The 17759-nt window shown below is 45.7% G+C and overlaps 1 protein-coding gene across 1 annotated transcript in view; it reads left to right on the top strand.

The window, feature by feature from the left end:
- Positions 1-17759, top strand: part of LOC119443978 (uncharacterized) — a 238883-nt gene that overhangs the window by 34489 nt on the left and 186635 nt on the right. The window contains exon 3 of the mRNA XM_049662323.1: positions 6419-6469. Coding sequence (XP_049518280.1) covers positions 6419-6469 — 51 coding nt within the window. The remainder of the gene's footprint in view (positions 1-6418; positions 6470-17759) is intronic.

The raw sequence follows: 17759 nt of genomic DNA, 5'->3' as shown, positions 1-17759 counted from the left end.
GCCTATGTCTCTCACTGTTTTACCGCGAACTTGGGTCACTGGGTAGTCCATGGTCTAATGGGTAGAGCACTGGGCTGCTGTGCAGAGGGAACTGGGTTCAAAACAAACCGTCGGACTAACTTGAGTCTCTGGGTATGGGCCACTGGGCATGAGCGGCTCTTCAGTGACAAAAAAACATTTCCCCAGTGCTGGTTGGAATTGAACCCACGTCATATATATTTGGACAACATCGTATCATATATTCACACACACGTCATGCACGGACATCGTGGCGGCGCCAATTGTTGGCACAGTGTGTCCACAGGGAATCCGGAAAGCAGAGGCATTGGTAGGTGCAATGCACGCGTAATGTGGAGGTTGTGGGTTCAGTTCCCACTGGCGGCAGGTTGTTTTTGATCCACTTTTATTTCACTTTAGTTCATTATTTCTATGCACCAAATTAAAACTGCAAATAATCTCCCCTATGCTTTCCTTGGCTTCATTATCTGTTGTCTTCATATGGTTGTGACTAACAAAAATTTCGCCGCTCTGTTCCCCTTCTTGTTCCTTACTTTGACAGGGGATTCACTAAGATCACCAACATTTGTTGAAAACACTCACAGGTTCAAGGAGTGTAACGAATAAGGAAAAGCAAAGGGCTCAATTTTATTCAAGCGATTTCTAATAAAATGAACAGCAGGTGTACCGAAGGGCTGATTCTTGTGGTGAACCTGATGTCACATCTTAACCTTGTAAGTTGCTTGCAATTGACGAAGTCTTGGATTCATTCAACTATATTATTATCACTTTCCAGAAGGCCTATCACAAGATTTCATTGGAAATTGCAGTATACATTAGAAATTGTTAAGCACTGTCCAGAGAGCATACCACTGCAAGAAAAAAATGAAAGCTCATAATAGTGGAGATAAAAAATTGAAATGTTTGGAGGCAGGGGTGGGAGGAGGTGAGCTATCCTCTCTGCAGCAGATGCTCTCTGGCACAGCCTCGAACAGTGCCAGCAAGCTATGTTCCTCCCCTTCTTTCTGCCATATTGTAGAGAGTACTCTCATAATGTTTATGTAACGATCCCTGCCCTCATTGTTTCTCTCTTTCCCTTGCTGCACAGTGCATTTCTGGAGGCGTTTGTGTGCTCTGCATTTCGTGGCAATCCTGAAGTTCACGTTGCTACTTGCTATGTAATTTTAATGCATCAGCATTCTTAGGGTGCTTCACGCATTTTCCATGGGCTACTTATCTATGTAGTGCTTCGTAATCAGATCGTGGTTTTGGCACATAAAATCCCAAAAGTTAATTATGATGTATCTATGTATGTTTGTATCTAACCGTTTTCCCACCTACCTGCGTCAGTGGGTAGTCTGTGGTCAAATGGGTTGCGCATCAAACTGCTGTGCGGAGGTAACAGGGTTCGAAATCAACCATAGGAGCTACTTGAGTCACTGAGTATGTGGAAAGGTGTACATACGTGTCCCTCTTCAACGAACCTCTTTCATGCCGACAAGAGTCACTGTAGATGCGGGACTGGGTAGGTACCGGTGTTCGAAGGAATTTTTTTATTCTGACTTGGAGTACAGGATATGTGCCACTTAGTCTGCGCTGGACTTGAATGAACCTCTTTGATGCCAACTTGGGTCACTGTGTATGTGCCAGTAAATATGTGTGCTGCTCTTCAATGAACGTTTTTGATGCCAACTTGCGTAACTAGGTATGTGCTACTGGAAATGTGCCACTCTTCAGTGAACGTCTTTCATGCCAACACTTCAGCGAGCCGTGCCATGAATGCACTGGGTATGTGCCGCTCTTCAATGAACTTATCACCAACATGGGCCACTGAGTATGTGCCACAGGGTCTGCGGCAAGCGAGGGAAGAATTCTCAGCGGTTGCAGGCACTGGCGAGCCATGTTTGTTGTTTCAGAGGCCACGCGCGGACTTCATGGCAGCACCGCTAGATGGCGCAGCCTGTCCAGAAACGTGTGCGAGGGAGCAGCCCAGTTGCCGCATCATGCATTTCTAAGCGTTCGCACACACCGGCCCGCCATGCATTTTAGAGGCCACACGCAGGTTTCGTGTCAACGGCACTAGATGGTGCAGTGTGTTCTTAGGGTAGTGTGAAAGAGAAGTCCTGCTGCCGTAAATGCCTCCTACATAACTCGTTTCGACGGTGGCAATATGTTGTCACTATATTGATTCATTGTTAAACACATTATCGTCGACAGTCATCGTGGGACGAGTTCTGCCAATTTTTATGTGGTACACAGGTGATGCGAAAGTAATGGCTGTGTTGGCAGCTCTGTTGGTTGGGAGAATGGCTACTCTGAGAAGGATGTGCATTCTTCCATTCTGATTTTCAGCTGTTCTTGCGGCATACATCGGTCAAATACTTTGCTGACATGAACATCAGTGTGTCATCTATGCACTATCTGTTTTCAAGGCCAATTCCTGGTGAGGGGCCTTTTGAGGTGGCTTCAAAGTTAACCAGTATTGCTGGTAGTGGGTTCTCTACTTGTAGCATGTTAAAGGCAGACAGTGTTGCATGTTCTTATAAAAATGCGAACCCGCCGCGGTTGCTCAGTGACTATGGTGTTGGGCTGCTGAGCACGAGGTCGCGGGATCGAATCCCGGCCACGGCGGCCGCATTTCGATGGGGGCGAAATGCGAAAACACCCGTGTACTTAGATTTAGGTGCACGTTAAAGAAACCCAGGTGGTCCAAATTTCCGGAGTCCCCCACTACGGCGTGCCTCATAATCAGAACTGGTTTTGGCACGTAAAACCCCACAATTTAATTGTTTTTTATAAAATGCGAAAGATTTCGAAGAATAAAAAGAGAAGACATTACGGAGTGTACAGGAAATCAGTGCTGTATACGGTGGAGGAAGGTTTACGAAAGGGAAAAAATTTTTTCACCACTGCCGTGTAGTACAAAGCTCGAAGGAAACTCGTGCAGGTTTCTCGGACGGGAGGCTTAAAGGAAAATTCGTCCTGGTCCGAGGATAAAACGTCGGATCAGTGCTAGCATATTGCTAGCACCCCAGGAAGCATGTATTTAGCTAGCATCTGGTATTTGTGCAATATTACAGTGGCATGAAATTAAGGGCTTGACAACAGCTCATCTGTTTGGGAATGAACTTGGCACACTAGAAAAACGCTGACCACAACCAGAGTTAAAACTTATCCTATGCTTGATCCGGTAAAGGCCAGGGCTAGTAGCCGTCTTTTGTTAGCGGCATTCTAGCCCTAGACCTCTGCAAGCCAGCTGGTAGATCAGCGAATGCTTCCTCCACTTTTGGATAGTAGCCAAAAGGTGGCAGTGCCAAGGCGGTGCCACATTGGGAAGCACTGATGTAGTTGTAGTGTAGACATTAAATGATCAGTCTTGTTTTGGCTTCGCAGGTGCTCTTAGCTCTACTTACCACATTTATGATCCTGGAAAGTTGTATGTATTCTTAACTTGCATGTTGCTACAATAGCATAAAAAAGGTGCCAACTACTGTATGTTGTGTATTAGGGAGTGACAGTGCGCGAAGCCAGTGTTGTAGATAAAGGGAGCGGTGGGGCCAAGACAACTTAACATCGAGAGTGAATGGGTGAGTGCAAGAAGCCGACGACGAAGAAGCTGCGCACGTGAAATCTGACACGCCGTTGGAACAAAATACTAAGAAGAAAGCGACCATTAAGGGCTGTACACGATGGTTGACGTAGGAGAAAAGGAAGGAAGAAGAGATAAGAGACCCTAGAACGGCGTGGTGGTGCTCGGACGCAAGTCAGCACCGGAGAAGTCAGCATCCGCCAGGAGCAGGAATAAGCCGTCGGGCCGTGGGCTTGAGCTTCGAGACTCCTACCGGCAGAACCTGGACTGCCTAGCCTCCAGAGCTAGGACAAGGTCTCGCCGCATGACTGGAGTGAGCTGTCTGACCACGGCCAGAGCTTCCAGATTGCTACCAGCAGAACCTGGACTGGCTAACCTCCTGAGCCAGTACAAGGTCCCATCTCATGATAACCTGGAGTTCGCTCAAGCAGCGACCAGTACCTTCCGTCGACGACGGCTCGGCGTCCTTCACCTACACGACCATGTGCACGATCTGTTGCTGAGCTGCACCCCGCTCTCATTCCACTGTCCTTGCGTATTCGGACACACCTAACAACTATAGGATGAGAATTGTAGCCACTCGTGGAAACAGAGGAGGAGGAGGGGCCCCACTCGCGCACCCGATTCGTTGAGGCTGCCCTGGATCCTCCCTGGCAATGGCTTCCAAATCTTTGCCATGCCATATTTTTCTAGCTAAATGTCTTCACAATGGCTAGAAGCATATGGCTTGAAGACACCAAGTGTTAGCCATCTTGAAGATGTCTAAGCAGTAGTTTAACTCAGCCCTAGCCGTTTCTAGCTTAGTCAAGCTGTATCAAGCTAGCTAGTCGCCGACTTGTGCTTCCCGAGACTCTTTTTTCCTTCCTCGCGTGTTCAAAAAGCACTTTTGTTTAATAACATATTTCACTCCACAAAACTGGGACCCTTTTTAGACTGATATAAGGGGGGGGGGGGGAGGTAACAGGCTACAATGTGTTCAGTGCAATAAGCAAGGAATACTTGCAAGAAACTCATCCAAAAAACTGAATATTTCATTCAAATTGTCCAAATAGCAGTTGCAGCTTTCTCTCAAGGGGAGTAACAGAATCTACAGTGGTAAATAAATCTGTGTTAAAATAATTGTTCTAGTGAGCAGTTGTTTTACCAGGAAGGAGTATTTAAGAGGCAACCACATGGCATGCGATATACAAACGACAATCACAAGCGATGCGAATGGCAGACTTCGTTGTGCTGTCGCGTCCCGGCATGAGGAAACCACATGGACGCGACATTGTGAATAAAAAGTAGCAACAAATTTGCAAAAAAATCTCAAACATGCCACGAGGTCAGTGCTTTTATCAAACTCTATTGGATCCAGTTTTAATGTGCCGTTGTCGCCAGTAAAATTGTGTTACAGGTTGCCAGCATGAAGTGCTTTGGCACGTGGCTTTCGGAGGGTTTTCGGGCCTAACAGCATCAAGACAAACAAGTGATCTCAATAAAAGCCACAAAACATCACCGATAACTTTGCCCTCAGTGAGAGATGAGAGGAAGCGACGGCCTATTTTTATTTACTTCTATCGCAGCGGAGAGCAAGTAGCAAGAGTGAATTCAGATCGAAGCTGGTGGACTGGTTGCTACCATGTTGACCAATCGTGCGGCAACCGGTAGAAGCTGCCGTGCACACTTTCGCGTGACAAGCAAAGTTTTCTGGCCGGCCTAAAAGCGGCGAAGCGACAAGCGTTGGATAGCCCTTCGCAATGCCAAAACTTGTCGCTCATTGCCGTCACTCGAAAATCGCGTGCCTGTGGTTGCACCTCTAAAGTTAACTTTGGGAGAGTAGGGCAAAAAACAAGGGGATTATTTGAGCAGAAAGGTACTCATCTAGGCTTGAGTTTTTGAGCACAAAAAAAGACTGGACAACAGAAGACACAGGACACATGCATAGCGACGTGTGTGTCCTGTGTGTCTTCTTGTGTCCAGTCTTTTTACACTAAAAAACCGAAGATGCCATACTAAGGAGCCCACTTTGCTGCTCAGGTCAACTCATCTAGGTTGCAAGTACAGGCTGGGGTCCAAACTTTATTTTTTGGGGCAAGGTTGGCACAAAAACAATCTATTTTTTACCACCTGTAGAGAGATCTAAGATAGGTGCCTTAGTAAGCAACTCTGACACTCTTGTCATAGTTGAAATGAGGAAGATGTACTCTCTCTAACTTATTGATGAGGCAATGTTGATATGGGTCCCTGACTATACTAGAACACTGATTACTTTTTTCATCCTTCGTTGCATCATTATTGCTTCATTTTCATCCTTCATTACTTTTCTGGATGATTATTACATTTCATACGCTCTATAAGTAAAGAGAAAAAAAAGCAGAAAAAGAAATATGGCATCACTGCACACAAAAGCTGTAGGCAGTGTTGCCATTTGTTTGTTTATAGCAGCAGCAATCTCAAGTGAGCCCTTATCTGAGCAAGCATGAATGTTTGATGTGTATAAGTATTCTACAATGATGTCTATTGAGGACATTGGGTAACTCTGCCTTTTCAAGATTTTAGTGAGGATGTTCACTGGAGAATGTGCAGGTGAACATAAGGTTTCAGAGCCTCGTTATTCCTCCTCAGATACCCCATAAGTGGGGAGTGTGAGGCTGTTACATTGAGGCATCTAAGAAAATCACTTAACAGCGCAAGTAATTATCCTCTGTGCTGTTCCCAAACAGCTTGGTTGTATCCGCAGCTCACGTAGACTATTCCTGTTTTTACCAACACTTCACCGGCATTGCACATTGAAGGGCCCCTCCCAGGTTGAGATTTAATTGTGATTTTTTTTTCTCTCTTGCTGTACAGCATTCATGGGCCGTACTCCTGACACTGGAGCTATGTACGCAGCTGCACATGGTGAGTCCAAGGCATTTGAAACGAGTGTAGTGCAGTCATCCAAGTCAGTGAAGACCGAGTGTTTATATAACTGCGGTTTGTTTAGTGTGGGCTGTTAATTTATCTCGGAAAATGGTGGACGACAACTGGGAGTGCCCAGTGTCATCCTCATGTCTTTTCTTCTCTATGATATTCTTTTCTTGTTGTGGAATGCTACTAAACTGAAATTTTGTTTCAAAGCATTCTGTTTGTAAAACTTGTTGTTTGTTCGTGTTGCCATGCATGCATTGTGTTCCCTTTGGCCAGAGCCAGTTTTTAATTCGCTGTTATTAGTTATAGCTCGGTGCCTAACATTTTTTAAAAATCGATGATATTCACCTGAACCTTGTGTGGGTCCACTGTCGCAACGGAAGTTTATACACACAGCGTGCCCACTTCAGCCTCATTGCCCACTGTACACCCATGAGCAAAAGTATATGGACCACGGGAGCGCATGCCAGACTGCATCGATGCTTCTTCCGGTGCTGCACCTGCTGTTGAGAATGGCGCCAAAGCAGAAGTGTACATACGCATCCGACCATATCTGCCAGCGTTTCATGTTGCTTTCCTTGGTGAGGTTACGCTGTTCATCAACTTAATGTCAACAGGGGGCTGCTTGTTCTGCTCAGTCACATCCTTGCCACTGTTCCACCGAGCAGGTGCAGTAGAGCTGGCTCACGCGACTGCCCCGCATTGCATTTCTTCTGTTATTGCGTGGCATACAGCCTTCTCTCGCACCTTTTGATGAATCGCGCAGAATGCCTTGCTTCTTATTGTGGCGTTATGTTATTGGAAGTACTTCAAATATTTGCTGCTGCGTATTGAATCATGGTTTTCAATTGCTGTACTTGGTGGAGTGTGACAGAGTATCAACATTATAGTATCTGCAAGTAACAGTAGCCCATCAGCTTGCCCTCAGAATCCTCAAGAGACGAATCTGCCAGTTGTCCACTTTGACAATCACAGAACGTGATTGTCATCTAGGGGCAAACGTGAATTACTCTTTAGGAGCATGCGGCATATTACTGCCGTGTTGTTATATTTTGGCATGTGGCAGTGTTCTCGCAGTTGTCTAAGGAGACCTGCACGTGCATTACTTGCTGTCATCGTCATTGAACAAATTTAGAAGATAATAGCATGTACGGTGCCTCTATTCTCTTCGTAGCCTTTAAGCGGTACATACGGGCACCTTTGATACTCAGTCGTACTTCATTTGGGTGACAAACAACATCGACTGCAAAACCTTTCTTGATTACGTAGCAGCAAATGTTGGAAGTGTTTCCATTTATATACATAATGCCACCATAGGGAGCAAGGTATTCTGCGCAAGTCCTCAAAAGGAGCCAGTGGAGGCTGTTAGCCATACTACATTTGAAGAACTCCAATGCACAATGATTGTGCTTGCCAGCTCTGCCGCAGCCACTCACAGACAAGCACCGTGACCTCGCCAGGCAAAGCAATACGCCATTCCAGCAGATATGATGGGAGGCGCATGAGCACCCCTGCTTTGGCGCGACTCTCTACAGTAGGCGCCGCGTTTGCAGGAGGCGCGTCGATGCAGTTTTTCACGTGCTCCTGTGATCCATTTACTTTTGCTCAAGGGTGTACCTCTGGGGCCCACTAAAATGATCTGCTCGATGTCCACTATCTGCTCTCCTTGCTCAAAACACCGCGAACCGATATCACAGCACAAGAAAATTTTCAAAGACAGTGGTAGCCGCGATCTTTATTATGTCTGCAGTGCTTCCCTTTTGGTCACGCTTCCATCTTCAGATAAGATTGCCACGCTCTTCAATGCTATCTTTTCCATTTTATGTTTGCGCCAATTTGATTGGTCAGGAAACGTACAAAAAAAGCGTTTAAAAAAAATGTCAGAACGCTGTTCCTCGACTACTGGCGTTTGTTCTACCACCAAATAAGTAACACCTTGCATCCGTCATGCTGCACTGTATAGCTAGACTTTGCAGCGTCCCCTGATGTTTATTTAGTCGCAAATACAGTTATGTTCAAATTTACATTTCACAATCATTGGCCTGCTTTATTTGCTGTGTAACCTGGCAGCTTGCATCTGTGAAATTTTATTTAATGGACACAAGTCATTCATTCACACGTTTTTGCTCGGGCTTAGTGGTTCCAACAGACCTTCTGAATACAGAGAGTCAAATTCACTTAAGGTTTTTTGCACCGAGCCTTTCATGCATTCTCCTGTACTCCAAGAAAACACATGAAAACACACAATTCAAGCATAGTACTTGCCCCCACTGAGACTTGCATTAGCTTCGATTCACTGAGGCATTTTCTTGTCAGATTCACACTCACATTGACTCAACTTGACTCGGTCTGACTTGGAATCGCACCTATGTGGACTAACCTCGAATCACTTAGACTCACTCTGCCTCGCACCCTCTGGGACTCACTGAGGCTGACTTGAATTCGCACCCACTCGTACTCGATGGGGCTCATTCAGAGGCAGACTCGTAAGGGGCTCCAAATATGAGTAAATTTGAGTGAGTCAACTCGTGGGTGAGTTTGCTCACCTGGAAAAGCTGCTGTTTATTTGCAGAGGAATAGGCAATTGCCTTGTATTTTTGAAATCGTAAAGCACTCGGTCATCAGTTTGTGTTGAGAGGGCAGATATAGCAGGGTGTTTTGTTTGTCAGCTCCAAAGCTGAAGAAACATTGGTCATTCAGTGCTGTGAGGATGTAGTACAACAGTACTGGTGACACCTTTTCTTCCCCTTCTTCGCACTTTGCAGGTGAATCACCTGTGGTTAATACCGTGCATCTAGCTACTGAGATTCAGGGTGTATAAGCTGTCATGAAAAAAAGAAAAGCGAAGCTTTTAAAGCAGGTGCAACCAATTCTATATTGTTGGCAGCAATCGGAAGAAGCCTCCAGTATTTCTTCCATTCTCCAACTCTTTAGGTGCAGTGTCTTAGTATGCTCGTCAAGCGGCCAATGCACACCCCTGGCTGTGCCCGAGATACTAATTTATACTAGATACTAATGCTAGACACCTAGCATCCATAGACTGGTTGCGTCGTGTACTTAAGAGTTGGCTAGAATGAACATTTTGTGGAAGTTGCTTTTTATACAACAGGTGGGGGGCGCAACAAAGCTTACCGACTGCCGTTGTTGCTTGCATTTCTCGTTTTTTTGACATGGCAGATTGGCACAAAAAACCCGGAACCTTTTTGAAGGATGCAAGTACTCAGTTACTTCTTATGAACTCTAATTCAGAAGACTTTGCTATTGATTACGAGATGTCTTCAAGGAACAATGACTGCCATGAAGCCTTTGGAACACTAATTATTATAATTAAAATCATTATCATAAGTCCTAATGTTTGTTAACATTTTCAAATTATAAACTGTAAAATGTTTAGTTACATATTGCCAATAAATAGTATTTTAAATTAAAACCTCTTCATGAGTTACTGAGACAGAAACTGAATTTGTTGCACTCTGGATAAGCACCCATCGCTCAAAGGTTAATTATGTGGCTTTTAAAATTAACACAATTTTAATTGGCATATTTACCACAGACATTTTAATACTAAGTTTTAGAACAGGTTCGAAGACATAATTTAAGATTGATTGTGGCATACTTTTTTCGCTTGTGGTTCCTTTTTCTGCATTTTAAAGAAAGCCTACAGAACATAAAGACAGCACTGCAGTGATGCTTCCAAACATGCTGCAAAGTAATTCTGCACATACAATAGACTGTTTTCACCATAATTATGAAGCGTATCCCTTCTCATAGAGCCGACATTGTGTCCCACTTGTGTGCTGTAGCAGTGCTGCTCTCAAACATACTGCAAGGGAACTGAACATGCTTCATGCATAACCTAGCAGCAGCATCGCTTTTATGGAGTATTCATTTTGGTAAAGCTGCAAAATGTTTTCTAGCATTGAGCCTTGTCTCAGTTGCAAGGGTGTATGGCGCAAAGTAGTAACAGGACGCCATCAGACAGGGGCGAGCACCGTCCCATAGTGCCATAGTGCTCATTCCTGTTTGATGTTGTCCTTTTGTTACTGCTTCTGTTATACATTCTTGCAACCTAATTGAGTACCAACTAGCCCTTTCTGCCGCCCTTCATGCCTCGGAGCACAGTCATGTGTGACATTGGCAAGCAAACTGCCAAAACCAAGTTGTCAAGGATTACAGAGCATGCTATTGATCTGGCATGTGAGGTAAACCAAATGGGGACATGAATGTTACATCCCTCTTGAATAAAGGCGACATATCATGTTTATGATGGAAACGGTGCATTATATGGGCTGAATTAGTTCGTTTGCAGCGTGTTTGGAAAGGGAACTGCGGCTGCACGCAAAAATGGGAAGCCATGTTAGCTTTTTTTATATGCCACGAGCTTTATTTTTATGTGGAAAAAAATAGCCATCCAAGAGATAGTATGCCATAAACAATTGGGATTAATGTTTTAGAATTTGATCTATAACCTACTTTAGTATATGTGCTATAAAAATTCATCATCATTATCCGCCTATTTATGCCCTTTGCAGGATGACTTCCTCCAGCGATCTACAATTACCCCTGTCTTGTGCTAGTTAACACCATCCTATGCCAGAAGTTTTCCTAATTTTGTCACGCCTCCTAGTTCTCAGCCATTCCCTGACTGTACTTCCCTTGTGTTGGCACCCATTCTGTGACTCTAGTTGACGACAAAAGAGAAATAATTATGACAAACTGATTAATACAAAATAGAGGAGGCTTTTTCAGGTTACTGCTAACAACATGCTGTTGGTTTCATACGCACAGACACTTTTATTTGAAACTTGGTGCATGGTAGTTGGTACTCCCTGCATATGTTCAGCAGCCTGGTGTAATGTTCCGTGGGTAATTTACCGAGTGCTGCCTGTTGATTTCTGCCTAGCATTCCACTTTCCCATTCACTTATTCTCAATACACTTCATCCCCTTGGTTTCTAGCCTTCCTAGGCATTATCCATGACTCATTTGGGTGGTTTCCGATGAAGTTTGATTTTGCATGTCTGTTCAATGTATTTGATTTGCCTGATATTCTTGTGTCAATGCCTCATGTCTTGTATGAACAGAGTGGCTCGTGTCTTGTACTATGAACAGTCGGGTTCTCTTTCACAAGCCTAGCCAATTCATTCACATTCTTGTGAATCCATTCTCGAACAAATTTCATTTGTAGAAAAACTAACAATACGCGAAGAAACCAGACAGAGAGCTTCTCATCGTTCCAACTTCTTCGCAGTGCCCGCCTGCCCCGTTTATTTGTCTTTTTCTGCATACTCCCGCCCCACAGTAGCGTTGTTCAATTCAAGCTTGTACAATTTCTGCACTGGCCTTCTTATAAACTTGCCATCTTGAGCTTTCACACGGCAGGCTCGAATGTTTCCATCTAGACCAGGGAAGACGTCCACGACTCGTCCCAGTGGCCAAATACCTCTAGAGATGTTAGGCTCCTCGATGAGTGCTACATCATCTACTTGTAGACTGCTACTAGGATGCGATGGGTAGAGGTGAAGTGTCCGCAGCTCGAGGAGGTATTCTTTCTTCCATCAGATCCGCAGGTGGTCCACGAGCTTCTGGCAGTATCACGTGACGTTCTTGCTGAGGTCACGTCGTGTAGCCTGTGCACTTCGAGCTTCGTCGTCACTGTTGGTTCGCTCTGGAGAGGCAAGAAATGAGCTCCCGACCAGAAAATGAGCAGGACATAGTGGAGAAGGCTCTCTAGCGTCTGTATACGTATGGGTTAGGGGTCTTGAATTGATAACCGCTTCTACCTCCAGCAGTACAGTGAGTTTGTTCACTGCTGAGCTTGCTCATTCCCAGCACTTTGCATAAAGATGACTTGACTGATCGGATAAGTCTCTCCCACCAGCCGCCCCACCAAGGCGCACCTTGCATAATAAATTTCCATTCTATGCGATGCATCAAGAGCAAAGATGCAAATGGAGAGCTCTTCATGGTGTTCCAAATGTTCCATAGGTCTCGCGATGCTTTCTTAAATGCGAGAGCATTATTGGAGTACAGTGTTGTGGGCACTCCTCTACGAGCCAAAAACCTATGGAACGCTAGCAAGAAGGAGCTTGTAGAGATTTCACTCGTCAATTCAAGGCGTACAGCTCTCGTGGTCGCACATGTGAACAACAGAATATAAGCTTTGTATGTAACTTCATCAGTCTCATGTTGCTTTACATATAGTGGGCCTGCAAAGTCTAATCCCACAACTTCAAACGGCCATGATGGGAGAAGCCTGTCTTCAGTCATTGGCGCATATTGCACCGTTACAGGTTTGACGCTGTATTTTTTGCAGAGAAAGCAAGCATTGATGATCCGTTTAACTTCTTGTCGAGCACGTATAACCCAGTAACGCTGTCGAATCTGCATCATAGTGCTTGCCACACCGCCATGTAAAGCTCTACAGTGAGCCTCAGTAACAACTAAGGCCGTGAAGGGATGCCTTTGCAGTAGAATAACTGGGTGCTTTTCGTCATACGTAGTGTTCATTCGTTCAAGTCAGCCACCAAGTCGAAGCTGCCCGCTGTGATCAAGGTAAGGGTGGAGATCGCGCAGTACGGAGTGTTTCTGGACAGTGTCTCTATCTAAGCCGAAGGTGTTCAATGTCATTCGTGAATACTTCGAGCTGGACACGACATATCCAGAACATTTCAGCCTTGTTTAGCTCCTCTGTTGAAATAGTTCCACCGGGCGACGTTTGAATATGACGACATCGATCCACAAATCGAAATAACCAGGCGGTGACGCGCAGGAGCTTCTGTAGGTTGCCAAACTTCCTTAAGTCAATCAGGGTGTCCACTATTCTCGGTGCTTCAAGAATTGCATGTTGCGTGTCACACTCTAACTTTGTAGATCGGTGTGCTCATGTCCGAGTCTGTAGGCCAGGTTGATCTTGGCTGGGTTAACCATTCAGGTCCCCTCCACAAGCTGCGACATGTACGTAGAATCTTTAAAGATATGCCCCTAGGCAATAAGTCTGACGGGTTGTCTTCTCCTGGGCAGTAATGCCATAGCAGTGGGTCAGCAACTGCTGCAATTTCATTCACTCTGTGCTTTACAAACTGACCCAACTTGTTACTGTCACCCCGGATCCAGCTCAGTGTGATCGTTGAATCTGTCCACATCATGCAGGGAAAATACGTTGAATCCCACGATGGAGCGGATGTATTTTAATAATCTGGCTCCTACTACCACGGCCATTAGCTCGAGCTTCGGCAGTGTTAAAATCTTGGTAGGTGCTACTTGAGACTTCGCTACTATTAGTGATGTAGCTCTATTTCCGCCGTCATCAACTGTTCTCAAATAGGCACATGCTCCATAAGCCTTCAGGCTGGGGTCGATGAATATATGCAGCTCTGCCTTCTCGACTGCTCCATATAGCCCATCTCTCACGCAGCGCGGAATCTTGATGAAGCCAAGCTGTATTACGTCTGTGCACCATGCTGTCCATGGCGTCTTGATCCCCTCTGGTAACTGGTCATCCCAAGACTGGCCTAAAACCCGCAGGCGTTGAAACAAAAGCTTTGCAGTGATGGTGAAAGGCGAGAGAATACTAAGAGGGTCGAAAATTCGGGAAGCAGCCTTGAGAAGCGTACGTTTTGTGTCCGGCTGAGCTGAGGCTAAATATTGTGCTATAGATTTGGAAGAAAATTTGAAGTAATCAGTTTCGGTGTTCCATTGCATTCCCAAAACTGCAGTTGATTCCCTTGGTGCACCTTCCACTTGCTCCTCCTGGTTGTTGAAAATGTTCTGTAGTTGCTGGTTATTGGTCATCCATTTTCTGAGATTCATGCCGGCATCTTGCATAATTGCCTTCGATCACTCATAGATGCTCAGACCATCTTCGAATGTCTCTGCACCCACCAGTAAATCGTCTACATAAAAGGACTTCTTCAAAATAGAAGCAAGCGCTTTGTCCTCGCAAGCGTTGTCGAAGTGGTGATGAATATTGGCCGTGAGCAAGAAAGGGCTTGATGTTGATCCAAATGGTACCCGGGTCATGCGCCATTTGACAATGTTACTGTTTTGGCTGACGGGAATGGCATCAAACCAGAGAAACCGGAATGCACCTCGGTCGGTCTCTTGTATCTCAATTTGTAAGAATGCCTTCTCAATATCCGAGTTGATGGCTACCAGAAACCACCGGAAGCGAAGCAGTATTTGTAACTCTGGATTGAGGTTCACCCCTTTATCCAGGCAGTTGTTGAGTGATGGAAAGCCTTGAGCGTGTGACGATGCGTCGAACACGACCCAGAGCTTGGTGGTCAGCGATTCCTCTCGTATAACTTCCCTATGTGGCATATAATAGGTGGCCCGATCAATAGGAACATTCTTAGGTACCACTTCAGCTTGTCCTAGCTCCAGGTAGTGTCGGATGACTGCGTCGTATCGCTCTAATAATCCTTCATTCATCGATAGCCTCTTTGCCAGTTTTTGTAGACATGTGAGCGCAGTATCACGGTTGCTTCCAAGTAGCTGTTTCTCATCTTCTTTCCAAGGCAGCGCCACAGTGTATCTGCCATTTTTCTTGCGAATTGTTCCTTGGAAGCGTGCAATGGATTCAGTAGAGGGAGGTTCGCTAGAATCTGTGATGCCCATTGCTTCGAGCTGCGAGGTTGTGTCATTGTCAGTAATAGTTTCTACTCGCAGAACACAGACCATAACTTTAGCGTCGCAGTCAAGAAAGGCTTTTTGGCGACTCCGTCCTTGCAGTGTCTATCCGAATGCCGTGTTGATTGTGACCAGTCCTGGAATTTCTATGCTCTTTGCAACTTCTCCCGTCATGATTTCCCAAAGATGGTCAGCTCCAATCAACAAATTGAGGCCGTTCTCAGTCTCCGCTTCAAGAAAATTCTTCTCATCAGCCAGAAATTTGCCCTCGCATCGCAGCTTCTGAATGAAGTTGTTATCAGCTGTCGGTGCAGCAATGTTGTGACAGATAACTGGAACTATAATTGCTTGAGCAATATGGATGTCGTCACAGTGTTGACTACGCAGTGGTACTTTAACAACTTTGCGTACTTCAGCAGAACTTGGGGATGCATTGCCAAACGTGTTGAATGCAATTCAACACATGAGCAGCTCTTTTAACTGCGCTTCCAATGTTGCAGCTGCTAGCGCTGGCTCCGAGACGTTCGTATCAGACCCACATTGTCTGACTCCGCTTTCCTCGCGTATATGCGAGAACGATCTCGTATGGCAGTGCCTCTGTAAAATATCACTCAGCATTGTAGAGAAACTGAGAGTGGGTACGTTTAGTGCAGTCAGACAGCGGATATTTAGTTGCGCGACATCATACAGCTGCTTGAGGCCGTGTACGTCGCTTCCGGACTTTACTTGAGGTAGAGGGCGAAGCGCTGTCAGGTCGTGCTGCACTATCCTTTTACGATCGCAAAAACGTTCTTTGAGAAGTTCTACGGCATCTGCATAGCAAGCTTCAGAAGTCGGTAAACCGGCAATGGCTGCTGCCGCTTCCCCGGCAAGATAATGCCGTAAATAGAAAAACTTCGTCGTTGTCGATATAGCGTTGTTGAGATGAACATTCTGCTTGAACTGCTCCCACAAAGCTGCATATTTGTGAATGTCGCCTTTAAATGTTGGCATATCAAGATTCGGTAGCCTTGGGCCAATTCTGGGCATAGTGTCAGGAAATGTCGGGCTTGGATTCTGAGAAGCAGTCTCCACTGTACTATCCACACGTCCCAAAGCGTCGATCTTGCACCGAATCTCGGCAAGCATACTGATAGCTTGATCCTTATATTCTGCAGCAGTGACGTATTCTGCTTCGAGCTCATCGTCGGCAATGTGCTCTTCTAGTGCATCGTTAAGTTTTAAGAGCTCGTTGCTAGCAGACAGACGGTCAAAAATACCTGAAAGCTTGGGCTTGTCCACGGTAGGATTTGTAAGCAGCAATCGAGCTTCCTGCAGAATCTTTGTATTCTGTGCTCGTCGAGCCGACCGCTTGGTCTTGAGGTGATCCATCCGACTAGCTCTTCTTGATAGAGGTCTGGTCTCCACGCCGATCATGAAAGATACGTTATCCAGTCAGTCCTCGCCGCCCGCAGCACGAAGCGGTGGAGTAGAAGGTCTTTGGAGATGTGTGATGAAGGTAACGAGTCCGCACGGAGGTTTTCGGCATCAAAATGTAGAAAAACTAATGATACGCGAAGAAACCAGACAGAGAGCTCCTCATCGTTCCAACTTCTTCGCAGTGCCCGCCTGCCCCGTTTTTATTTGCAGGGTGCGTACAGGTCCTTGAAATCCTTGAAAACCCTTGAAATTGAAAAGTGTGTTTTCAAGGCCCTTCAAAGTCCTGGAATTTTTTTCCTTCCTTGAAAATCCTTGAATTTCATGAGCAATGCACTCTGCTTTCAACATTGGGACCTCCTTTCTGTGGTAGATCGGCGTCGATCTGACAAACTCCTCATTTCAGAAACAATACGTTCGTTTCACTCTTCGCCCGTCAGCTTGCCTTCCCACTTTCACTCTTGCGCGCGAAGTGAAGCTTAAGAGAGCAATAGTGCAGCAACTTTAAAACTGATGCTCAGTGCCTTTGCAATAATATAACCGTATTTTCCGGTCAATAAGTCGCACCTTTGTGTAAGACGCACCCCCTTCAAAACGGCAGTTTTTCCGAAAAAAAAGTATACAATTCGCATCGGTGTATAAGACGCACCTGTTCTTTCGGTAAGCGATTTAAACAAGTTAGTGACGTTTCACTCTGGGAATGCGGGTCACGCGCAAGCGTATGGGTGCCATATATTTCCACTCCAGGCGCATTTCTGCTGTTGTGGTTGCCGCGATGTTTCGTGTAAAGTCCAAGGGCGATAACATCGTCCCTGCGCGCCATATGCTGTATGTGCGAGTGAAAGCATGCGACGGTAAGCCAACTCGCGCACAAGGGAGGAAAGCGGGAAGGCAGCCCGGGAGGGAGGGGGGGGGCTGCCTGTACTCTCGAAGCAACTGCGTAGTTTGCGCAGCAGCGTGCACCGTATCTTGACAGCTATGTGCATATGCGACGACTTCGGGGTCGATCGACTCACGGTCGGCCTACCGCCGCTTGCGTTGCTGCTCCATCCTTCTCGCACGGCGTTTTGGAACTTGATCACGAGAACCTGATAGCGCGCACAGAACCCGTAGCAATTAAGTCAACCTGCCCGCTTCGCGTGGCCATAATTATCATTGGATTCGATTATGACGGCAGTTAAAAAAATGTACATAGGTCGCACCGTTCTATAAGACACACCGATGGAAAATTAAGA

This window comes from Dermacentor silvarum, chromosome 1 (assembly GCF_013339745.2).
Source record: "Dermacentor silvarum isolate Dsil-2018 chromosome 1, BIME_Dsil_1.4, whole genome shotgun sequence".
Classification (NCBI taxonomy): Eukaryota; Metazoa; Arthropoda; class Arachnida; order Ixodida; family Ixodidae; genus Dermacentor; species Dermacentor silvarum.
The sequence above is the reverse complement of the archived record's forward strand: the minus strand, read 5'-3'. Positions and strand labels throughout refer to the sequence as shown.